General features: G+C 50.4%; 1 protein-coding gene across 2 annotated transcripts in view; it reads left to right on the forward strand.

Annotated features, from left to right (window-relative positions):
- Positions 1-25457, forward strand: part of Cit (citron rho-interacting serine/threonine kinase) — a 155698-nt gene that overhangs the window by 98625 nt on the left and 31616 nt on the right. For both annotated transcript variants that reach the window (XM_029533619.1, XM_029533618.1), the window contains 6 exons: positions 233-430; positions 10108-10161; positions 17337-17534; positions 18249-18442; positions 20590-20725; positions 22920-23024. In XM_029533619.1, coding sequence (XP_029389479.1) covers positions 233-430; positions 10108-10161; positions 17337-17534; positions 18249-18442; positions 20590-20725; positions 22920-23024 — 885 coding nt within the window. The remainder of the gene's footprint in view (positions 1-232; positions 431-10107; positions 10162-17336; positions 17535-18248; positions 18443-20589; positions 20726-22919; positions 23025-25457) is intronic.

Raw genomic sequence — 25457 nt, forward strand, 5'->3', positions numbered from 1 at the left:
AATCTCTCTCTGAATATTCTCAGTCTGTGATCGAATGAACACATGCGAGAGCTCATACCTCACCCTGCTGCAGCTCTCAGAGCTGTCGATTTCTGAGAAGCCCGAGTGTGGCCTCCTCTGCCCAGGCCTGGCTCTCAGACCCAAGACCAGGTCAAAGCCGCAGGCTTTGTGGCCAAGCGTGTCATTCACAGCCTCTCTCTACCGTCTCCTGAGCATGTCAACCCCTCCACAGGTCAGCCTGGAGCACGAGGAGCAGAAGCTGGAGCTGAAGCGGCAGCTCACGGAGCTGCAGCTGTCCCTGCAGGAGCGCGAGTCCCAGCTGACGGCCCTGCAGGCCGCCCGGGCCGCCCTGGAGAGCCAGCTCCGCCAGGCAAAGACGGAGCTGGAGGAGACAACCGCAGAAGCGGAGGAGGAGATCCAGGCACTTACTGTGAGTCTGCGAGCGTCTCCGGGAGGTTCAGGAGGTCTCAGCCGGGAGGAGAGTAGGCGCCAAGTGTCTTTGTTTACTCTTAGAGATGTCAGGAGAAAGGGGAAAAAAAATGATAACTGGGTGTGGATGGTGGGTGGAAAAATAGCTTGTGTAGAGACTTCTCCTTTGTTGGAATTAATACACTAGCTCATCTGGGAAGATCCTCCCTCCTGTGCACTTGAAAAATTCCTCATGTGTTTATCTGTTGCTCCTCTTTTTTGGGGGAGGATGGGGGGTGGGCTCGAGACAGGGTTTCTCTGTATAGCCTTGGCTGTCCTGGAACTCACTTTGTAGACCAGGCTGGCCTCGAACTCAGAAATCCGCCTGCCTCTGCCTCCCGAGTGCTGGGATTAAAGGCGTGCGCCATCACACCCTGCTCTTTGTTCCTCTTAAGCAATCATTGTCATGCGTTGTAAGGTTCATTTCAGCTAGAGTCTGTGTACTTGGGTCTTCTACTTTGGTTCTTGATAATCAGAAGAAAAATTAATAATTTCCGTCCCGCAGTCATCTAGTTCCAAGTGCCTATTCCTGGGTCTTGTTTTTCTTCTTTTCCCTTTTTTTGCTTTGTTCCTGCTTGGTCTCATTTATAATTTCTTTCAAGGTGTATTTCTGCCTTATGCCTTTATCTTATTTTACTTGATTTTGCAGATGCTTTAAATTGTGTAGTCCTGAGTGGTCTTGAACTTATAATCCCCCCGGGTCTGTTTCCCAGTTGCTGGGAGCCCAGGTACTCAGTCCTGTGTTGTCTAGGTTTCTGTCTCTTTTCCCCCTTTGGTTTATTTATATTTAGTAGTTAAGTGTGAATCTATGCTATGTAGGTGCAGTACCTGCAGAGGCCAAAAGAGGGCACTAGAGTCCCTGAGCTGAGGTTGCAGGATACTTACTGTGAGCCACCAGACACACACTGTGCTGGACCAAACCTTGGGTCCTCCAGAACTTGGCTATGTGGAATTGCAGGACACACTCCTCACCCACGAGCTGTCTCTCCAGCCTCGTTCATGTTTCTTATGCTTCTGGTATGATCGAGGAGGGAAAAACCCTCCGGAAGGAGAGCGATTCTCTTCAAAAGCAATCTTATCAAACTTGCTGTTTCTGAGAGACAAGCTCACCTGTGGTTGCACGTTGGAAGGCAGCACTGGTCTCACACTGCCATTCTTCCTGGAAGACTTTTTGGCCACCCCCACCACCAGCGACCATTCTACAGGGACCGCTCCAGGGTGACAGACAGAACTCCCAGAGGCTCTCCTGGGGAATGCCAGTCATCAGCTTCCAGAGCAAGATTCGTCTGCTGAGTTAGCCAGGATGCTCTGGGTGGGTGATCTGGGCATCGGCCACTTCATGACCCCGCTCCTGAGGGCCGAAGAGGCAGCACTTGCTTCTATTCCAGAAGACCTGCGTTTGGTTCCCAGCACCCGTATTGGCTAACTCCTGTTCCAGGGGATCTGATGCCCTCTTCTGGGCCTCCAGAGGCACTGCAACCCCTCCCCGCCACCTCCCCCTTCCCCAACACACACACACACACACACACACACACACACACACACACACGTAAAGATAAATCTTTAAGGAGAGCAAGCAAGCCCTGTTAGAAGGCTTTTGGGAGGCTGCGTGGTGGGCACAGACTCAGAAAGTGGAATGAGCTTTGGTGGCTGTATTAGACGTGCCCACACATTTCTCATAGTAACACACACTGTTCCTGCCAAGCAGATGGGCTCAGTCATGCCTGCTGGTCAGGGTGCTCTTTCCTGTGGGCAGGGCACAATGCGGCTGATTTAGTCAGTGATTTTTTTTTTTTTTTAAATGGGTATCTTATCAATTCCAGCCCCACTTGGATGTCCCCCCATCTACACCAGCTACTCAGTCTTTCTGTGTCTTTCAGAGCAGAGTTTCCTTCTCTAGGTCTTTAGCATGGGCTCCTTATGAGTTAGCTTGTTTGAAAGGTAAGTGTGTGTGTTTGTGTGTGTGTGTCTTTAAACTAGTTTTATCCTTACAAGTTGCCGCCTGTTGTTGGGTTTAGGAAATCCCATCATTTAAACAAGATTGAGAATGTGATGTTTTAGGGGCGGGCTCTCATGGAGTCCAGTGAAGGCCGCCATGGTTTGCATGACAGCGGTGATAGAGTACCTCCCGTAAGAAGGCCCATACAGCCTTGGTTTTCTGGGACTTACGCCAAGTGTGGATATTGATCGAGCCCTGAAGTTCTATCATCTCTTCGAGAACACTCATTACAATGCCACGTGTCCCCAATATCTGGTTTGTGGCAGGGGTAGGAGGTGGGGGGTGGGGGAATAGCAATGCCATCTCTCTGTTTATGCTTTGCTTTGAGAATGGATTGAATGCAGTTTGGCAAGACAGAAAGCCGGACGCAATGAGATCGAAGAGGCAAACAGAAAGTAGGCGCACGGAAGACAGAACGGGGCAAGGAAGGCCGGGAATGGCCTCGGAGGAGTGTGTGCCAACAGGAGAACCACTGTTATTGAACGCACCGTGTCATCTCCTTTCCCCCTCTGTGAGCCTCTGAGCTCCGACGTGAGCAGACATGGGCGAGTGGATCCGTGGGTGACAAGCACCTGCCGTGTGCCCAACACTGTGGCTCTTAGCCCTCTCCCCCCTGGGGAATCAGCTCACGATTCCCTTTTCTCGGCAGTGCCCAAAGATGAGACACGGATCTCACTGCTCCTCAGGGACCGGGAGGGCAGGCAGCGGCCATGCATCTTGCCGTGCCCCTGCTTGGACGGAGGAGGACATAAACTAGAGCGCGCGTCACCGCCGTTTATCTGTTTAAATGAGTCCCTTAAATCCTGCCCTGCTGCTGGGTGGAGGGTGCCTGGAGCCTCGCACGGCAGCCAGTCACGACTTAATTTAGTCGGATGAGATCACTGCCTCTATCTTCACAAAGAAACAAAACAAAAGCCCTCGCTCAAAACTCAGGCTCTCTCGCTCTTGCACATGATGGTCCATGGAACATGGGCTTTTGCTCAAACTCATGGGAGAAGAAGCCGGGCCGGCCAGAATGGCAGGCACCGCAGCCTGAGAGGGCCTGAGGCCACACTGAAGACCCCTACCAGAGAAATAAAGACACGGCAGAGATGCCCTGGGTCAGGCAGCTGTTGGCAGACAGGTCTTGAGGAAGCCCTCCAAATGCTTCCATTCCTGTCCATTCTGAGGCCCCCTCACCTTTTTTCCTCCTCCTCCTCCTCCTCCTCCTCCTCCTCCTCGACAGGGTCTCAGACCTGGTTCTGGGCAGCACGGGGCTGCCAAGTCAAGATCTTGGTTGACTTGGAGCATGGCCATAAATGCCTACTTTATTCCCTCCTCTTTGTTCGAGGCCCACATTCAGATCCAGCCAGAGCATCAGTCAAGTTAGATCAGCTGGATCTAACACCGGCTCCTAGGAGGAGGAAGGGTCAGTGGGCTATCATTGCTCAATTCAAAGAGGCCATCGCCTCCCAGGCTGGGAGCAGAGCACTTTACCTGGTGTGGCCTCCACCCCGGGACAAATCAGATGGCACCCAGTTACTTCACAGTCCTCCACTGAAAGAGGTTGGCGGGAACAGCTGTGGGCCTTTGTGCCCGCTCCATCCCCCATTCTCACTTACCCATCCTGTTGATGGCTTTTGCACTGAGATTGGAGGAGATTGAGCTGATGCTGGCACCTGCAGCAGAGCCACGGTACTGAATTTTCTGTCTGCATTCCATCCAGAGGATGGTGCCGTCCCTTCCTGCAAGGTAGAGACGCCGAGGTGTGCCCTGAGTAGCCGGAAGAGAAGTGACGAGCACCAGAGAGCGCCAGCAAGGCTTCGCGGGTGGCTCCGTGGTCCTGACCCCACGGTCCTTTACCCATTTGGTCGAGAGACTTAGCTGAACAGTGAGGAGCCGAGAGCTGGGGGGCACTGATGAAAACATCCTCCTCCCCATGCCGCGGGATTCCGGAGCCCAAGCCGGCACCTTTGATTTGTTGGAGCCATTAACCAAGCAGGCTCCCACCCCTTCACACGAACTTCAAGCCTCGTATCTAATTAGTCAGCTGTTGGCGTAATAGCCAAGACGTGAACTTGGGGCATGAAAGTACAGAAAGAATGGAGACCCGCAGGCCGTGGGTCCCGGAAGGCGGGCCACCTGAGCACTGCCCTCCTGTCCTCGGCCCTGTGGTCCTACAATGTTTCATCTGGGACTGCTCTTAACTCCAGTTGGCCAGCCCTCAGGACCACGTTCTCGTGACCCCTACCTAACCCACGGTGGCTTCAAAGTTCTTGTCAACATAAATACTGTGCTAAATAATTTCCACAACATCTTCCACTGTGGTTCCCTTCCTGAGAACTTTGATCCCACTTACCGAGCACGTGAAGACTCCAGGAGACAGCCGGAGAGTGTTGCTGGCCATGGGGCCAGGCAGGCTGTGGTCTGCTCAGCCCAGCCTGTGTCAGTCACTCCCAGCCTCTAGCTCTGGGCTTCCCAAACGGGCCCGGGGACCCCACACGCTCCTGAGGTTTGGATCTTTTCAGAGCAGCGTCTTCTGTTTGGCATACCTCACTATGCTAACTACATCTTCACTTTCCAGGGCCCTCCTAATGTTTAGAGCATGAATGTTTCCTGTAACACCAGTACTTAATTAGTACCCAGTGCTTTTGTTGGCCGAATCCAAAGCTTGTCTTAGGTATATCACCGTACCTGGATGGATGCTGTGTGATTCCCTTTTCTCAGTTTAAAAAGAAACATAACAAACCATTTTCTTTTCAGTTAAAAAAAAATTATTACTTTTTATTTTATGTGCATGGGTGTGATATCTGCATGTCTTTCTGGACTATGTGTGTGCAGTACCCACGGGAGCCATAAGGGGGAGCTAGATCACCTGAAAGTGGGGTTACGGGTGCTTGCTTGGTGCCATGTAGGTGCTGGGAATCAGATTCAGGTCCTCCTACAAGATCAAATGCTCTAAACTGCTGAGCCCTCTCTCTCACTGGCCCCTCTCACCTATTCCTTCCTGGGATCAGCTGGGTGGTTGTTAGAGCTGACGGTGACACCGACAGCCACAAGGGACCAGTTTCCTGTTTTGTAGTCATTGCTCCCACTGGTGATAGAGCGTAGGCGCACTGTCAGCGGCTGGGCACATTCTGCCCCAGAGGGAGCTGGCACCTGATGTGTCTGAGTGATCCAGGGGCTCCATCATGGTGAGTTTCATGGGACTGAATCACCCAGGACTACTGAGATTCCAGTGGGTAGGTAGATGAGGTTTTAATGTATGGAGTTATTGGAGTCTTTGCTGTTAATAAGGAAGTATAACACAGAAGAACGCTTTGACACCCCTATATGAGCCAGCAAGCCTTAGCTTAGGAAGAACTAACACTACTCTCAGAGAGAGGGGGAGGGAGAGGGGAGAGAGAGAGAGAGAGAGAGAGAGAGAGAGAGAGAGAGAGAGAGAGAGAGAGAACATGCAAATACGTATGGTGTGTCTGTGCTTGTGTGAATGTGCATATATGCCTCTGTATGTATGTTGTGTGTACATGTGTGTGTGTGCACACATTAGTGCTTGTATGTGGGTGAGCTTGTGTCTGCCTGTGTGCTATAGTGTGCGTGTGATGTGGAGGCTGGAGGTCTGTGTCAGGTATCTTCTGCCATTGTCCTTGACTTTATTTTTTCCCCACATTATTGTTGTTATTGTTGTTTTTGTTATTGAAGTACTGTTCCACTAAACCTGTCGCTTGCCCGTCGGCTAGACTGGCTAGCCAGTATGTCCCTGGCATCATCCTGCCCCGGCCTCCTCAGCCCAAGCTCTCTGGTGCTCAGCCCTTTAGGTATGTGCTGGAGGACAAGGTTATGTGTGTGCAGCTCCCCTGCCTCGTCTGCATAGCTTCTACAGAGACGTTTGCCCTGGGAGGGCGTATTTATTTAAGTAGGTCAACCGGGCTTGCATACCTAACGCCTACCTACCATCCCTTCCATTTTAAAACAACGGAACCAACCTGCCAGCCTTGCTGACCCCGCCTACTGTGGAGGGGATTGACTTAAGATAGAGCCTTCACATTGTCCACATCGACCATCGGGTGGATTGGGGGGGGGGGTGCGTTCGTGGGGTCAGGCTATGCTTAGTCATTGTTTGCAAATGGGATTTCAACAGTAATACCGGGGTGGGGGGCATTGTTCCGAAGCTGGACAAATGTCCTCACACAGCCGAGTTGGTCTGTGTCGATGCTGGCACATTCGCTCATCATCCCAGCACTGTAACGAAATACGGGGACAGTCAGTGTCTAAAGAGAAATGACTGATTTGGGGGGGGGGTGTCACAGTTTTGATGACTCTTGTCAGTGATTGGGCCTACATCAAAGCAGCACGTGGCAGACCCAGATCCCTTACCTTGAGAGCAGAAAGCAAGGGTGGAGAGGGAGGGTAGGGGTGGGACCCATTTCAAGGTCACAACTTTAGGCACCCTCTCATTAGGCCCACAGCAACGCCCAGTAATGGGTCTGTACGTGGAAAACATGGAGACACAAGTGTCCGTCTGTCATAGTCTTGCCTGAAGGACTCCTGTATAGTGCTGATCTGCAGGGAATATGTCCCCCTCACCCAGTGCATGCCGTCATTTCCTCCTTGCCTGGGAGAGATCTTTTTGTTAAAGAATGCTAGGCAAACAGATTTTTGTTACCTTTGTTCTCTGTTACACTGTTTAAAATGCTGCTTTGCTGTCCTCAGGCCCAACCCTCCCACACAGCATCATCCGAGGACCTGACTCTCTTGTCACTCCCGACTGTGCCCTGTGGAATTTTTGTTTTTGTCAACCTGACCCAAGCCAGGGTCACCTGGGAGGAGGGAACTGCAAACTAGAAAATGTTCCCATCAGGCTGGCCTGTGGGCAAGCCTGTGCAGTGTCTTCTTGATGACTGATGTGGGAGGGCCCAGCCCACTGTGGGTGGTGCCATCCTCTCTGCAGGTGGGCCTGCTTTCATAACACGAGGGCTGACTGAGCCCTGGGAGCAAGGCTGCTTCGATTTCTGCCTCCAGCTTTCTACCCTGCCCGATTCCTGCCCTGGCTTCCCTTTATAAAGCAAAGAAACCCTTTCTTCTGTCATAGCTTTAGAAACTTCCCAAGACGGGCTCTCACTGGGGAGTCTAGTACGGCCACTGCAGACCAGAGAAGCCGCTCCACCCGTGTCTCACTCGGTGGACCAATGAGTTTATTAGGGTTACTCGTTGGGACGTGGGCAGCTTATGGGCAGCCATACCATCTCGTTTCCTCCTCTCGGCCATCTCTTACTGCTGCGCGTTGTCAGGGAAGCTTTTCCCTTTCTTCTGCCTGGTGAGGTCCCCATACTGGTACAGGTCCAGGGTGGCGGTAGCCACACCCAACCTGGAGGACAGCCACCTGGCACTTGGCCGGCTGCTCTGTGTGTAATCTCTGGCTCGTCTGATGAGTTTCTTGTTGCTGGTTTTAAGCAGTTGGATGGCGATGTGCTTAAGAATAATTGTCTCCGTGTTTCTCAGGCTGGGGTTCGCTTGGACCTGTGGATTCATAGCTCGTGGCAACTGTGGCCATTTGTGGCCATTTCTTCTTGAAGCATTTTTCTCCAGCTCACTCCCCAACTCCCTCAGAGTCTCCAGTTAATGCGGATTCTGCTCTCAGCTGTCATTCTCTCCTCCCTCCCCCCCCCCCCAGCTCTCTGGTTGGTTTTTAAAAGGGTCGTCATGGTGGTTCTGTTTTGGTCGGTTGTCTCTTGTGTTTTATCTTGGATAGTTTCTAGCGCTGTGTACCAATCTCCTCATGTGTCTCTAGCTATTATAAATGTCTAGGGAAGTGGACCCATTAGAGAGGACATTATAATTCTAATTTCTTGAGTTGCCTGATAGACTTTTATAGAGAATAAGGTTTTCTTTTTAAGGAAAGGGCTTCTTTGGGCTCTGCCTGGGACTATATGGTTCTCTGTGCTCTTACAGCTAAGCGAATAGTTTTATAGTCCACAGTCCCTCTGGCCCAGCATCCCCTGGGTATCCCTGGCGTCTCCCCCCCCCATCCCCTTCCCCATGCTGTGTCCCACATGTTAAAGCACAGTCAGCTCTTTCCTGACCGGCAGCCCCGCCCCTCCTCCCTGCTCCTTGGTGCCTTTCTTTCTCGACCTGTGATCCCTACAACATCCCCGACTCTTAAAACATCTGTAGGAGCACATCCTTCCGCCTGAACTCTTAAAACATCTGTGGGGGCACAACATTCCTTCCCTTGCTTACAGCTGTTTCAAGCGAGCCTCAGATGCCTTCCTAGACCATTAAGATTTCGGTGTCTGTCCGCTCTGTCATGACCTGGTGTCTGTCTCCACTCCTCTGTCATGACCTGGTGTCTGTCTCCACTCCTCTGTCATGACCTGGTGTCTGTCTGTCCCCCTCCTCTCTGCCATGACCTGTGTCTGTCTGTCTCCACTCCTCTCTGTCATGACCTGGTGTCTGTCTGTCTCCACTCCTCTCTGTCATGACCTGGTGTCTGTCTGTCCAAACGTCTGTCATGACCTGGTGACTTAGGCTGTTTCTCCCTTTTCTTGCTTTGTTGTTTCAAGCACTGACCACAACTCAGAAGAAAAGGACATTTTCCCTTGTAGTCCAATGCAAGAGGGAAATAGAGCCATTTTTGAGGTTGATTTCCAGAACCTCTCACCTATACCTGAATTAGCAGATGTTCAAGACCCTTGTATGCAACAGCCCAAACCCTGTGCATGTCCTCTTCCAAATGCTGTGAAGAGAGGCTGCTGTGTTGTCTCAAGACTATGATGAGGAAAGCCCATGTTTACAGTCAGTACCAATGCTCACCCTGATGCACCCCACCCCCACCTCAGCTGTGACATGGCTTAGGGTTAGCAGGGGGCACTTGGTAGAGGGGCTGCTTATTTCTGGTGGAGGTTGGTGGAGGGGGTTGATGAAGTTCAGGGTTCCAGTGTCGTCTCAAGCACATCCCATGGCTTAAGGCTTTGCCACCTCCTGTTAGTGCCACAGGCCAACGAGCATGCCTTGAACCCAAGAGGCTCTGGAGGACATTTAAGATCCGAAGTGTGACAGCAACACTGCTTGCCTTAGGGTAGCGTTGCCTCAGGAAAGTCTGCCGTTCACTTCCAGGTCAGCGTGAGGTTCTGTGAATCTTTTCTTCCAGGTCAATGTAACGTTTTATGAATCTCAGCAGCTTTAATTCTCAAAAAGTCTCTGCTTTTTTCCTGACATTGTCTCGCATGTGTGTGTCTGTCTGTCTGTCGCATGTGTGTGTGTGTGTCTGTCTGTGTGTCTACTAAGCTGGGAAGGGGTCAGTCAGTTGGAGGCCAGGCTACTCATATTTTCAGAACTGGGGTCCTGTTTTGGGGCAGTGAAGAAGTGTAAGAACACTGCTCGCCACACACACACACACACACCCCAGCTGCCCCTGGAGGTTAATCTCAACAGGAAATGATCCCTCAAGCTCACGATGTGGTCCTGAGTAGCTGTACTTACCTCAAGCAGCTCCGCCTGCTACCTGTTGTTGAGGCTGGGGATGAGCCGATGAATGGGCTCTCTGCTGCAGCAGCGTACCTGGCTTTCCAAGCAAACTGCCCCTCTCTGGGTTTGGCGCATAGCGTGTGAAACTGCGTTCTTCCCTATGAAACATTTATAACTCACTTCTTACCTTTCAGGCACATCGGGATGAGATCCAGCGCAAATTCGATGCCCTTCGCAACAGCTGCACTGTGAGTAGAAAGATCCGGAAGATGAGCAGAGTAAGGCAGAGGGGATCTCCGGCTTCCTCCGAGCTGACAGATCTTCTGCGCTCTTGGGCCTTGAAGACCACAATGCTTGGCTCTGTTTTAGTTTTTCAGGGGGAGAGGGGGCTTACCTGTTTCAAGGATGCTAAAACCATTTAGGATTGGGAGGGGCAGACGGCATGAACGGTTAAGTCAGACGATTCTGGGTGTGGGGGTATGTACCTGTAGAGGTAGCTGAGGCAGGAGAGTGGAGGGATCGAGGCATAATTGGGTTACAGAGTGACAACTTACCTCAAAATAGAGAGCCCAAATCATTTATTTTTCACCCTCACTCATACCCTGTGAATAGATCCGACAGCTTCAACCAAGCTCCCAAGGGTAGCTCATCCCCTCCCCAGTGCAGGAGGGCCCAGGGCCCATCCAAGCAAGGAACTGTCCAAATGCCAGGGACTGGCTTTCTATGCGGCTTCTACAGCCGGTGGCCTGTGCCAAAAAGGAGGCCCAATCAGATCTCCTGTGGACCAAGAAAATATATCTTCCTAGCAGAGAAAAATCTGCTTTTTTAATATGTAAATTCACAACCTCGGACCCTCATGGGTGCCATCACTTCTGCAGAGAGTTCCATCAGCAGACAAGCCCCAGTCGCGGTTACATAATCTTGTCAAGTCGGTGGAAAAGCAGGCTCTATTTCCGATGAAAATGAAGGACAGAAATAGGCCCCTTTGAGGAGAAGGGGACGCTCTCGCTCTCCTTATTTGTGCTTCTGTGCCTTTGGTCTTTTTGTGGCTCTCTCGCTCTCTCCGTCACTCCTCAGTGGTCCTGTCCCTGCTTGTACTATTTACGTCTGTGAATTTCCAGAAACGTCCCCTCCCACGCATGTGTGCGTCTATCTGTCAGACTTCGAAAGGACCCCTTCCCGACTAACTGGGGCATTCGGTCTTGGGTGAATCTTAGCTACCCACAGTATAGCTGCAGCATCCGAACAGCTGCAGGATATCTCAGCCCATAGGCGGCTCCCATGGCTCGCCCGTGGGGTCTCTTCTGTGGGCTTGGCAACGCTCTACACCCTTTCTGTTTCCTTGGTGTTTCCAGTGACTTGGCTCATTCTCCCCTGACGGGCATGTGGATCTTTCCAGGAAGAATTAAGCCGTTAGGGAAAGTCCTCATGTGGGTCCTTTGGTGGTTGTAGGCACTGATGTCTGGTGACCAGGGGTGGAACTGCTCAGTCATGAGACTCGCTTGCGTTTGTTAGGTGGTTTGGTCTGTATGTCTGGATGTGGCAGGAAGGGGCCTCTCAGCTCCCTGCTCCCCTGCCTTGAGGAACTGCTGGGTTCTGACCCCGTTCTTGGCCATCTAGTACTTTGCCTTTCTTATTTCTGCACCAGTGTTTGCTTGTGTCACACACACACACACACACACAGCTTATGAGTGACCACAGAGTGACACGGGTCCGGGCTGACCTTGACCTTGCTCTCTGCTGCTCCAGCCTCCCAAGTACTGCAGTTTCAGGCAAAGGCCACCATTCTTTCTGTCCCTGGAACCCTTTGCAATATACTTAAATATCTTTTAGAGCTAGGGGCCACAAAGAGAAAGATCAATAGATTTTAGTCCATAAAAATATAACTATCTTTTTTTTATTCAAAATACGTCAACAATGTTCAATGAGAAGTTATCGAATGTGAGACCGTCAGCAGAACTCTCTAGAGGGACTGTAAGCTCTTATAGACTGATAGCGATCAATTATCTCATTCATAGGAAAAACCATTAACTGTGAGTCCTTTAGATGACTAATCCTTCCTTAACCGTGGATGGTTTTAAAATGTGTCAATCAGGTCATCTGATTTGTCCCTTTTGCCTAAAGACCCCGCCTTACTCCCTTTCGTTTCCTAGCGTGAGAACTTAAAGGAAGCCATTTTTGTGTATAGCTGTGGTGGAACGGGTTCAGAATAGCCTAGGGGGCGGGGGAGTTCAGAGTCTGTGTACACACAGGAAACCAAACAACAGGGTCAGAATAAGAAACACAGCCAACACCCTTCAAACTTGCCCGCTGCCCCAGGGAGCCTGGCCGCCATTTATAAAACGGGAAGCTTGGTCATAAGGGAACCTGCGGGTGTGTGGGATTAATGTGATTTCTGGCTTAACTTACATAAATGGCTACACTGTCTAAATTTGATTTCTGCGAGACAGTGATCCCCAGTGTTTGTTTCCTTTACCAATGGCTTTTGGTGGCCAGGCCTCTGGGACCCCTTTCCAAAGATGGTGGTACCCATGGTGGGGCACTGACCTAATAAAGTCACTGCACACGTCAGCCGGAGCGGCTGGAAGCCACAGTAGTCCGAGCCATGTCCTCTGAAGTGGCCTCCAGCAGCCTACTGGACACCACCCATCCCGGCTCCCATTTCCTTGCAGTAAAGTGGGGGCTCACCTACACAGCCTCGCTTCCCGCATGCCGTTGATCTTCCCAGCTCATGGCTAGTGACTGTGGCTAGGGAGCTGGGTGAGGGACGATGGGGAGCTGCCTGGTTCTGACAAGCCGCAGGGCATCAGCACAGGGACCCCTGGGCATCGGAGGCCATGCCTCCAAGGCTCCCGCCGCACTTGTGCAGTGCATTCTGGGCTTGACCCTGGGAGGGTTGGGCTTCCTTGGCTACTGTTGTCTTAGGCTCCTGGCGTTAAGCTTTGGGTTAAAGAAATGGCCTTTCTACTTTAAAAAGCCCGGAAACCACTGCTTCAAGGCATTTGGCCACAAACATGGGTCTCAGTGACACAGTCAAGTTCAGTGCCACTTTCAAGATGCCCTGGGGGCTTGTCCCAGGTGTCCCACCCCCTTTTGGTGCTGTCCACCATTGCCTCTGTTACTGGTAAGGACTCCATAATAACTCAGCCTTGAGGAGCGTCCAGTTAGTGATTTCAGAATGCTTGGGGTGGGGGTGGGGGGTGTCGGTTGGGGGACAGGAGGCTTCCAGGCTCAGACCATTTCTGTGTTTTGAAAGGAATTTTTAAAAAAAGGATTCGATTTCAATCTGGCACCTAAACCCCTCCCTAAGTCTGTTTGAGAGGGGAGTTGGTGGGCAAGCATATGACACAGCTTTAATTATGAATCAATCTGTCAGCTATAAGATTAAAAATAAATAATATGCAAATAGCTGCCTTCAGGAAAGCAGGCATTAAAATAGGCTGTCAGTCCCGAGCCTTTCCTTCCCTTCCACGCCACTGGTCCTCTTCCTCCGCGGGCTCTTGCCCTGTCCCTGGTTGGCTGTGAGGGGTCAGCACACAGTTCTATGAGGGTGAAGTTCACAAGGTTTAGCTTTTTGTTTTGTTTTTGACGCAGAGTTGGTAGTTTTATATTCTCTTTCTTTCTTAGAACTGCACCAAGATCTCCTGTCTGCAAAACAGCCTACAAGTAAACCTGGCTGCCCCCCTCCCCCTGGCACCCCCCAGGGTGAGGAGGCTGTCCCAGCCCCGTCTTTTTTTTTAACTGTGAAGATAGAACTAGGCTTTCTGTTTATCTTTTCTTTAACCCTCTGTTTTTTGGGGGGCCTAAACAGTTAATGAGCTCCTAACTGAGTGTGTCAGTAAACAGATCATCATCTGCCCTCCTTGTGGAAAGAAGTGACTCATGGTCACAAAGATAACCTAAGGGTTCTTGCAAGTTACCTGGTTCAAAAGCAAGAAGGGCACCAGACATACTGGCATACGCCCCAAGGAGGCCAAAGCAGGAAGCTGTTGGGTTTGAGGCCAGTCTGCTGTATATGTCTCAGAGAAACAGAAACGGAGAGTGTTTGCGTAGTTGGAAGATCCCTGTCTCCTCTGTTCCAGAGGGCAGCATCCTGTAGACATAAGACAACAATGTCTCAAGTTTCAGGGTTGGACTCAGGTTTTGTCAGGTTACCACAGCCTTTAAAGTCCTCCATGACAACAGGCATGAAATACAACACATGCTCCCCTCCCTCTCTCTCTCACATACACACACACAGCACACATGCTCTCACGCATGCATACATGCAGCACACATGCTCTTACATGCAGGACACATGCTCTCACATGCATGCACACAGCACACATGCTCTCACACCCATGAACACATGCAGCACACTAGCTCTCACACCCATGAACACATGCAGCTCATATGCATGCATGCAACACACTTCCTTTTATACACATGAACACATTTACATTCAGCACATGTGTTCTTACATGCAGGACACATACTTTCACACACATGAACACACAGCACAATGCTATCATGCACATATACATGCAACACACATGTTCTCACACACATGAACACATACAGCACACATTCTGTCATGCGCATGAATACATGCAACACACATGCTCTCACACACATGAACACGTGCAGCACACATGCTCACATGCATGCAACACACATCCTTTTATACACATGAACATGTACATTCAGCACACATGCTCTTACATGTAGGACACATGCTCTCACACACATAAATACATGCAGCACACATGCTGTCATGTACATGAACACACACAGCACACATGCTATCATGCCCATGAATACATGCAACACACATATTCTCACACACATGAACACATGCAGCACACATGTTCTCATGCACATGAACACATGCAGCACACATGCTTTCTCACACAGGGATACACACAGCACACATGCTCTTACACACATGAACACATTCAGCACACATGCTCTCACACACATGAACACATGCAGCACACATGCTCTCACACACATGAACACACGCAGCACACATGCTCTCACACACATGAACACACGCAGCACACATGCTCTCACACATTACCCTCATCTAGTCAAATGAGGAAACTGAGACAGTGACAAGTACAGAAGTAGAGATCAGATGCTGGAATAATGCCGAGACAGGTCCCTCAAAGACCCTATGACACGGGGAACGGAGGGACTCTTCCTTCTCCAGCAGAGCTGCCTCAATGATGGAAGACCTTGTCACCTCATTAGTTTTTCTCGGGTTTCTTCTTCAGCTCTTTACAGTCTTATTTTGGGCAGAAGAGAAGAGATGACAGAAGTGGACTCATAATAAAATTTTTCTCCTGTGAATCAAAGAAAGGAAGTTGGTACCCAAAAGCTTAAATATAACCTTGAATGGCAAGGAAATTATACATTCTCTGTGAATAGATTTCTGCAGATAATCTGTTCCTCAAGAGACTTTCAGAATGGAACAGCATTTTGGTCATTAGTTTATATCCCTGTGTCTCTCATGCCACAGGACTTGAACAGATGCAAGGTAGTGAAAGGTAAAAGATGAAGAATATAGTATATTTCTATGTCATAGACAGAGAAACCCGCCCGAGTTCAAACTCACCTGGAGTTACAGAGTCCGATAGGCCTGATCGTTTGCCCCATTCTGTTCTTTCTCCTCAGGGAAGGGGCAGAGATCCACAGATGGTTAGGTGAGACATTTACAGAACAGGCCACGGACTGAGCGGCAGGGTTACATGTGAAGGGTGAAGACGGGCTGAGTGCCTTCAGCTGTCTATCTTGACTTAGCCGTGGCACTGGAAGGTGACAGACACAGGAACTATTTGAGGCAAACTATCGGTGTGTGTGTGTGTGTGTGTGTGTGTGTGTGTGTGTGTGTGTGTGTGTAGCACAGTGCATGGTTCTTGTTGCAGGTTTCTGAGGAAGCTTTTCTTCCAAGATCCTGACCAGAGAGAGGCTCCATCCATTGCCCATTCATGTTGGGTGTCCATGTTGTAAGCGGACTACTAGGCCGGTTCCCACCCCGAGAGGCTTGCAACTCAGGGGTTGTGTGAGGGGGGGCCTTTCTGCTTTCTGGGGTTTGTTGAAGGAATGTCCTTAATTTACACTCTTTAATTCTGTGTACCCACCCAGGAAGAAGTGTGTGTGTGTGTGTGTGTGTGTGTGTGTGTGTTTTAAATTGATCAATGGGGTTGAAATAAAGAACTAGGCACAAAAGCAATGCTGACAGATCATGAGCTGTGTCTGTTGTAGGTATGGAAACAGTTAATAATTTAAAGATGTTTCCTTTTTTCATTTACTTATTTTTTGTTGTTGTTGTTGTTGCGTTAAATTAAATTTATGGCCCACGTGCCTTATTCTAACTATTACGAGAAAATTACCCTTAAACTTCTAAAGTATTTTATATAAATGTTCTCTGCAAGCACTGATCCTTAAGCTTCAGCAAAGAGAATAGACCAGCCAAACGCACTGAAATTGAAGTCATTCTGCCATTGAACAGGGAAATAATTTAGTAAAACCAGATTAAATCTCTCTCAATAAAATGACAATTTCATATACTTGGAGAACTCGCTGTGTAGAAGAATCCATTAAAGCCGCATCATGATGTGGTATTGTATCCTCCGAATTACCCAGGCTCCCCTTAAGAGTTCTTCCCCCTCTTTGTTACACAGAATTAAATTCACTGCCTGAGATTTTATTCAAATAACCCTTAGTATCTTTCATTGTGATTCTTACCCGATAAAACTTTATTTCGCTTCCCAAGGCTGTGGCTGTGCAGTGATGCTGTCCTGTGGGCGGTGTCAAGGTCAGTCTCAGTTTAATTAGATGTTGATGCCAGTTGGTCCCCTCTCCTTGACATGGATTCCCCTCCATGCGTAATTCTTCCTGCTTTCTTCCTGCTCTTAACTGGATCTCACTTGAGCTTGGCCCATCCATTTAGTCCTTGGTTGACTGGCTCTTGCTGTATTTTCTAGATAGACCTCAAGGTAGAGAGAAAGGAGACATCTCCCTGCCCCTGTGTGGGCTTTAATGAGTTGGTGAGGGAGCCTGGGTTTGGCATCAGGTCAGATAGCTGCGTGTTGGTTCTCCCGTTATCATGAAATGTGACCCATCACGCTATAGCTTTCCAAACCACCAGGTCAAGATGCGTGTCCTCGCCGCCAACAGTGAGCTTTTTTTTTTTTTTTTTAAGATTTATTTATTTATTATATGTAAGTACACTGTAGCTGTCTTCAGACACTCCAGAAGAGGGAGTCAGATCTCGTTACGGATGGTTGTGAGCCACCATGTGGTTACTGGGATTTGAACTCAAGACCTTCGGAAGAGCAATCAGGTGCTCTTACCTGCTGAGCCATCTCACCAGCCCCGACAGTGAGCTTTTCTGATGTGTTCTGCCCCCTCTCTTTCTCCTTCCGCCCCCACCCCACAGGTCATCACCGACCTGGAGGAGCAGCTGAACCAGCTCACCGAGGACAACGCTGAGCTCAACAACCAAAACTTCTACCTGTCCAAACAACTCGACGAGGCTTCCGGGGCCAACGACGAGATCGTGCAGCTGCGGAGCGAGGTGGACCACCTCCGCCGTGAGATCACAGAGCGGGAGATGCAGCTCACCAGCCAGAAGCAAGTAAGAGGGCAGGGCAGGCCCTGGGGTCCCTGGAGGACCCTTAGGAGTTAGAAGGGTCTTGTGGGGGAGGGGGTCCTGTTTGGGGACGGGGGGGGGGAGGGGGTGGTTCCAAGACTGGGCTGGCTCCTACAAACAGGCTCCTGGTCAGTTCCAGTTCATAGCCAAGGGTTCAGTTTTTAAAAGTGGCTTTTAAAAGTGGGTGCTGGGGCTAGAGGTGACTGCGAAGTTAAAGAGCCCTTACTGCATTTCCAGAGAGTGTGAGTTCAGTTCCCGGCCACCCTCACTGGGTAGCTCACAACAGTCTGTGACCTCCAGTCCCAAGGGATTCAGCAGTATCTACCAGCCTCCACAGACACATAAATAAAAAGAACTCTTTAAAGCAGATACAATTGGATGTTAAAGACAGGGTCTCACTGTGCGACCCTACAAACTTACCATGAACTCTTGACCTCCTCAATGCTGGGATTTTGGATATGTGTCCCCCACCTCCCTACCCTACGACTGGTTTTGGGTTGTACCCCTCAGATGGCAGAACCAGGTGACCATCGGTCCGTTGTCCCCATCTGGTCCCCTCGGGATGTTGGAGAGAAAAAAGCCAACCGCCTCTTGAGTCTGCGGTTAGGAACTTCGGCTTCCCTGAAGCTTGTCTGACCGAAGTAACCTCTAGAAATCCCCATTTGCTACAAGGCACAACTCAGTGCTCCTGATTTACAGACGATGGAGGCTCTGAAGACGACATGCACCATGCTGGAGGAGCAGGTCATGGACCTGGAGGCCCTGAACGACGAGCTGCTTGAGAAGGAGCGCCAGTGGGAGGCATGGCGGAGCGTCCTCGGCGACGAGAAGTCCCAGTTTGAGTGTCGAGTTCGAGAGCTACAGAGGATGCTGGACACCGAGAAGCAGAGCAGGTGGGAGCCTCCCCCCTTTGTAGAAGACTAGTACCAGGTGATGAGACACCCCTGAGTCGTCGCCGCCCCCCCCCCCCCGCGCCCGCCCCCGAGGCGGCGGGGGCCGGGCCACCCCTCCCACGGCGCGACCCCCCCCCCCCCCCCAGAGCCTCAGACAGGGCAGGCATCTGTCCTGGGTTTCCTGAGACTGAGCTGTCTTCCGGGATGCAGGACGTTTGGGGTGACAACCGGGAGAGCCTTAGGGAGGGGTGGACCTCCTGGCTGTAGACCTGACAAGTGTCACTTGAGTCCTGTGGTGGCGGCGGCTGGCGTGTTTTATCGTGTGCAGAGTCTACAGAAGTCAAGGCAAATCAAGGCACGGTGCTTTCGTGTAGCGATGGCCTTACCAGGATTCCTAGCCCAGCCATGTCACCACGCATTCCCCACGCTTTGACTCCTGCTCATGAGGACCCTCGCCTCTTCCTTCTGTTCCCGAGGTCCGGTGCCTTGAGCTCCCCAGGGATCCCTTGGGATCAGTGCATGGAGGGCGCTCTGTCTTGTAGCAGGAGGGCACATCGTGCCTGGTTTCTTCCCACTAGATGCCAGTGGCGACTTATTTCTCAAGCTGCGACATCCAAAAACAACCCCCCAGAAGTCACCCAGCATCCCCTGGGGCGAGCCTGGGATGGCACCCACTCCTCTCTCCCACCCCATCCCTGTCTTTTCTCTTTTAAATAGTAGTTTTCTGCACACTCCTGCCCAGTTTTCAGTTCCTCCCTGTGGGGCTCATCACAACTCAGGGAACCCTGCTCCTGTCAAACGTACCACCTAACTGAAGAGGCTTTAACACCCAGTTTGTAGCCCGCGATGGCGCACGGCTTTATTCTAACCATGTTCTGTAAAGATGATAAGAACTTATCGTGACCCCCGAGGGTCCTGTCTCACTTTCTCACATGGGCGAGCACTAGCCCGTGGCTTCATGTGTTTTGTTTATCCTTCATCTCTGCTGATGCCAGCCCCCTCCCCCCACCCCCGTGGGTCTCCTGTCATCTGGGTACCCTTATCGGACTGTGTCGGGGTCATTTTATCCCCATGATGACTCGGTGGCTGTAGGATGTGCAATAAAATAGGCTGTCTGAACAGTCTGATTCCTAGTTGAGTTGTAAGAGAAAAGATAGGAAGCGGACAACGAGAACTCTCAGATTGCAAGAGAACCAGGGAGCAGCAGTTGCTTTGTGGCGTATTAGGGTGTGTGGTGGGAAGGACTGCGGTTTTAAAAGCCTGTCCAGGCTTCCTAGGCTCCCAGGAAGTGCTAGCCACTCCCCTCACAGACTCCTCCCACCCCACCTCCAACCCGCCCCCATCCTCACCCGGTTCTTGTTTGATATTATGTAGCTGGGCAAAATATACTTTTAAAATCACTGTCCTCACCCTCAAGAAGCTAAGACCCACCCCACCTTCCCATGTCTTCCGGTATCTTTGGCAAGAAGTGGATATGTACTTCCGGTGGAGCACTGGGAGGCGTGGCCTCTGGAAGGCAGAGCTGGGACAGGTTTAGGAGACAGCCAGTGGGTACATCCAGGGAGGCAGAAGAGTTTGTGAAGTAGCCAGCGTGCAGAGGCACGAAAGCGCAGGACCCAGATGCGGGAAGAGAAGTGAGTTTCCCCCTTTTACATTTGGATTTCTGTGTTCTTTAGTGGACACATTCATCAGGTTCAACCTTCTATGAGAACTCAGAACCCTTAGGCCTTCCTTTCTTGTGCTCACCGGGGAGAAGACGTTCACTAGGACTCAAGCAGTCTCTCATGGTCCACCTCACGCTCTGGGTGGGTCCTTGGTGGCAGTGTGGTAGGGGGACACTCCCTGTTCTCTGCCCCACAGGGAATCTGGGACACTCTAGATCCATCCCCATTCAGTCCAGTTGTATTTGAGAATGGCTTTTTTCTCTTCAGCCTTTCCAGTCAGTCCCCACAGGAACTTTACCACCGCAGGGCAATTTTAACCCAAGTCTGAAGTGGGTCAGATTTTTGCTCTGACAGCGTTTAAATGTAGAATCCACGGTTGGGATTCCATCCAACAGCCTGCAGCCTGTTTAGAAACGGACCAGCCTCCTCCCTCCGGGCCCGGGCTGTGGGGCTTCTGACAGCAGCCCTGTGCTTCTCTGGCAGGGCCAGGGCCGATCAGCGGATCACCGAGTCGCGCCAGGTGGTGGAGTTGGCGGTGAAGGAACACAAGGCCGAGATTCTCGCTCTGCAGCAGGCTCTCAAGGAGCAGAAGCTTAAGGCCGAGAGCCTGTCGGACAAGGTCAGCGCGCGCTCCTTCGGCTATGTGGGGAACCGGCTTCATTTCCTCCTTTAAAGGCAGGGTTCACACGAATTCAGACACAACCCATGATAAACATATTTCAAAAGCATCCCATTGCTTACTCTATAGACGTCAGGTCTGACTTACCGTGGTTGGCAGTGGCACAGCTGGGTGAGCTGGGTACTGGGGTTACCCTGGTTGGGTGGTGAGTCTATCTCCCTGGGCCCTGAAGGTCCAACAGTGGGTACACAACACTATTTTATTCCTAGAAGGCTTAATAAGCCTCGGGTTTTCAGAAAGCATGGTGACAGTGACTCTCTTTCGGTGTGACCGTAGGCAGCCGTGTTCACGGTGAGTCTAGTGTAGTCCATTTCCTGCCCCTAGAACCAAGTACTTGAGACAAGGTAATTTATAAAGGAGATTATTTGGCTAATAGCTCTAGAGGCTGGAAAAGGCCCAGGTCACAGTTCTAGCAACTGTTGAGAGCCCTCTTACGGTGTCAGAACCATGGCTGATACTGTGTTTAAGAAGTCGCTAATGCCTGTATGGGGGGGCCTCACCCTTACAGCCTCACGGAATGCTAATGTCACCCAGAGGCCCCACTTCCAAATGTCACTTACACGTGAGTTAGATTAAATGTTTAATACAAGAATTGGGAGGGGGGAGGGACAGCATTCAGACCACAGTAGGGAGGGACTACTGTGCACATCGGCGTCCTGCGTTAGGAATACTCATGTTCTTCTGTCTGTGCCCCCTGCCCTGTGATGCATCTGCACGGGTGCACCACTGTTGGGTGGTTTTGCCTCATAGTAAACTGGGAAGAAGATGTAGAGCAAGCACTCGAGAGTGACAGATAGCAATCGATGTCGGGGAGACGGTGCGCGCACGCATCCCTTCTTGCACATGTACTCAGAAACAGGTGATCTGCACTTCATAGCACTGACTTCCGGTTTATGACAGTTATCACCGAGGGCTGTCAGGGAAAATAACAAAAGCACAGGAAACTTGAAAGAAGAACCGGGAACCACGGCCTCGAGTGGTGATGGACTTGTTTACAGCCTCTGTTTGCTCCTTCTGTACATACGCACATGCTCGTACACATGCAGGGGCACACACACGTGTAAACACACGTGCACACACACGTACACACACTTCTCAAAATCAATTTAGGCCTTTACTATTTATAGGCTGTTCTATCTTTTAAAAAAAAATCATGTAACTAGAGCCTTTTCCCAACTTATTAAATATTTTTTTAACATATAGTTCTGAAAAAAAAAATTGCAGTCAGGCACCTAATTTAAGCATTGCCTTTGTACAGGAAATTTGGGCTTCCTCCAATCTCATCCCGCACATGAATAGCACTCAGTGAACATAAATCTTTATGGACATCTGTGATTATTTTCTCCCCGGAAGTTCACAGAAACAGAACCACTGGACTCAAGGCTATAGCTTGCGGCTCAAGGATAATTCTGACTCAGAGTCTAGCTGCCTAGGGTTTTTAATAACTTTAATAATTTTTTTAATAACCTGAGGAAAGTGCGTTTATTGTCTGGAGACAAATGAACCTTTCTGAGTTTAACGCTGCTTTTCTAGTTGGATATTAGTATTTCTTAGCTGACTCCTGTCTGTCCAGATATTCCAGTTCCATTTTACCTTACCCGTGTCTGACACCGTTTTCTCTTACATCAACCTTTCTTCTAACGCACAGGCTGTCGTCCTTCATGGCTGTGCCTCGTGATAACCACCCTCTCTGCCTTTCTGGCCCAGATATAAGATCCTCGGGAGGAGTTGGCCATCTCCCCATCCCAGTAGCAATAACGTATAATAAGCCCCAAGAATATGTTTATTCAATTAAATTCAGGCAAAGTGTGTCAGGCAAATTGAGCAGCCACATTCTTAAAGCTTGTTCTGGCTGGGTATGGTGGCACACGCCTTTAATCCCAGCACTTGGGAGGCAGAGGCGGACAGATTTCTGAGTTCGAGGCCAGTCTGGTCTACAGAGTGAGTTCCAGGGCAGCCAGGGCTACACAGGGTTCCCCAGTCCTCATGTCTGTCATGTGGACTGTTTTCTCCCCAAATGACTTTTATACCTTGGTTATCTTTATGTGTGACGGTTTAGGGACATCTCACAAAAGCCTACAGTCTCTTAACATACCCAAATGTAGCATCATGGCCAATGTTTCCAAATGCGCAGCTCAACGACCTGGAGAAGAAGCATGCCATGCTGGAGATGAACGCCCGGAGCTTACAGCAGAAACTGGAGACAGAGCGGGAGCTCAAACAGAGGCTTCTGGAGGAGGTGAGTGTGAGCCACCTAGGAGGTGACACCTGTGCATGCGTGTGTGTGTGTGTGTGTGTGTGTGTGTGTGTTACATACACATGTGTGCATATGTGTTGTATACATGTGTTAGATGCATGTGTGTGACATACATCTGTATGTGTACATGTGTCACATACATATGTGTTACATATGTGTGTCTTACATACGTGTGGGGATATTATGTGCCCCTGTGCTTACACATGCAGAGGACAGAGGAAGCATGTTGGTGACTTGTCTATTGCTGTCCACTTCATTGCCACAAGATGTGGCCTCTCACTGAAATGGAAGCTCGGCATTTTGACTAGTCTAGCGAGCTTAAGCAATCTGGGTGCCTCTGCCCCCACCCTGGGGTTCCAGGCATCCACAGCTACACCCAGCGTTTTCTACCCACTGAGTGTCATCCCCACCCCCACCCCCACCCTGCTCCTCATAAGGTTTTGAAAGAGGAAATTTATTATGTGATATTCAGCTGATTGGAGCCAAATTAGACATTTTGGAACTACAATTTTTGAGGTAGAGTAAGGGGAGTGTGTAACACCTTCTAACGTTTGACACAGTAAGAGTGTCTCTCAGAGGCAAGAGCGTCTCTGGTGCTGAGTCTTCCCATGTGACTCTTCATTGAGACTGCCGTTCATCGGGTAAGTGTGTGCCCAACAGGGGTTCGTTGAGCAATGGCTGAGTGAGATTTGAGTTGGATTGTCTTTAGAGCCGACAGTTAAGTTCCACGTTGGTAGAAGACTCGTGCCAATGAGCTTCCTACACAGAGCAAAAGCGTGACCAGATTTTTGTTTGTTTGTTTGTTTGTTTTGTTTTGTTTGAGACAGGGTTTCTCTGTGTAGCCCTGTCTGTCCTGGAACTCACTCTGTAGACCAGGCTGGCCTCGAACTCAGAAATCTGCCTGCCTCTGCCTCCCGAGTGCTGGGATTAAAGGCGGGCGCCACCAACGTACACCAGCTCGAGTGACCAGATTTTAAGTACCAAATGTCAGGAGGGCTTTTGAACCTGGCCTTGATTCAGTTGAATAAGCATTCTGTGGATCTTGAGACTCGGGGTGCCAAGCTGAAGCTGACCTCCCAGCGCACCCCTTCTTTTGGCACCCCTTCTTCTGTTGCCTGGCTTTTCTCCTCAGACCTGAGCATTGCTGTGTACATTGGTGATGATCTCCCTCCCCCAACCAGAGTCTCCTGCCAGAGTCACAGATTCCACCTTCTCACCCAGCTTGACCTCCAAGGGCAAACCCACTTCCTGTGGGTACCCAGTGAAAAGCTGGGTCTGAGAAGGACTCTGTCTAGCCCCCAGTGAGCCCCAGAATCCCAGGATAATCACGTGGGCGGAGCTCCGCGGGTGCCCTGCTGGTGGCTGTAACTGGGCCTGGGCTGTTCTGTTTGAGGGAAGTAGGGAAAAGATTGCAGGTCTCACAGTCAGCTTACACACAGGTGTCTTATAAAAACCACAACTTAAAAGCCACAGATGGGCGCTTAGGGAAGTTCTGGGGGCGGGTGGTGGTGTCAGGCGTTGCAGCAATGTGTTTGTGTGACCGTCCTTAATGCCACCGAGCATACTAAAATGGGGACTGGGGCGATGGTACAACTGGTGACCTGCTTGCCTTACAAGCATGGGGTCTACCTGGGTTGGGATCCACCAGCAGTGCAGTGGCTTGTCTCTGATCCCAGTGCTGCGGAGGCATTTCAACAATCTCTTGGAGATGGGACCCAAGTATAAACATGAGATCCCCCTTACATCATATGCGCCTCACGCACATAGAGCGGCATTGATGTTAGACCATTTCTGCATGCGGTTCTGGGGCTTGAACACAGGGCCTGATGTAGGCTGGGCAAGCAGTCTATCCCAGGGCTGTACCCCAAGTCTTTGCGTAGTGTTTTTAACTGCCCACGTTTTGACCGTGCCTATTACATGAGATTAGTCGTGGCATTTTTCTACTCAAGAAATTTTGGGGTTGGGAGCATTTCTAAATTTGGGGGTTTGCTATTGGGAGTGCTTGACCTGCAATAGAACCCATCAATCTGCCAGGTGGTCCTTTCTCCGGGATGAATAGGCAATGTTCCCCCATCAGGCGCATGCAGGAAACAGAAGCAGGACAGACATAATCAAGGCTCCCGAGTGTCCCATTTCCCATCTGCAGAGGGCAGGCTGGCCCCGGCAGCTCCAGGCTTGGTCCAAGGTTACACGGTGACTCAGTGGCAAAGCCAGGAATAGCATGCCGAAGCCTGACTCAGCCCCACCTTCTCACTCGGGCTGAGAACGTTCCGGATAGATGTTTGAATAGACATCTGGCCAACATTGATCTGAACTGGAACTCACACATCATCAAAAATAAGGCCAAAAAAAAAAAAAAAAAAAAAAAAACCCCCTTACAAGCCAGAATACATTGGGATCCTGGGTTGTGGTGTG

Source organism: Mus pahari, chromosome 23 (assembly GCF_900095145.1).
Source record: "Mus pahari chromosome 23, PAHARI_EIJ_v1.1, whole genome shotgun sequence".
Lineage (NCBI taxonomy): Eukaryota > Metazoa > Chordata > Mammalia > Rodentia > Muridae > Mus > Mus pahari.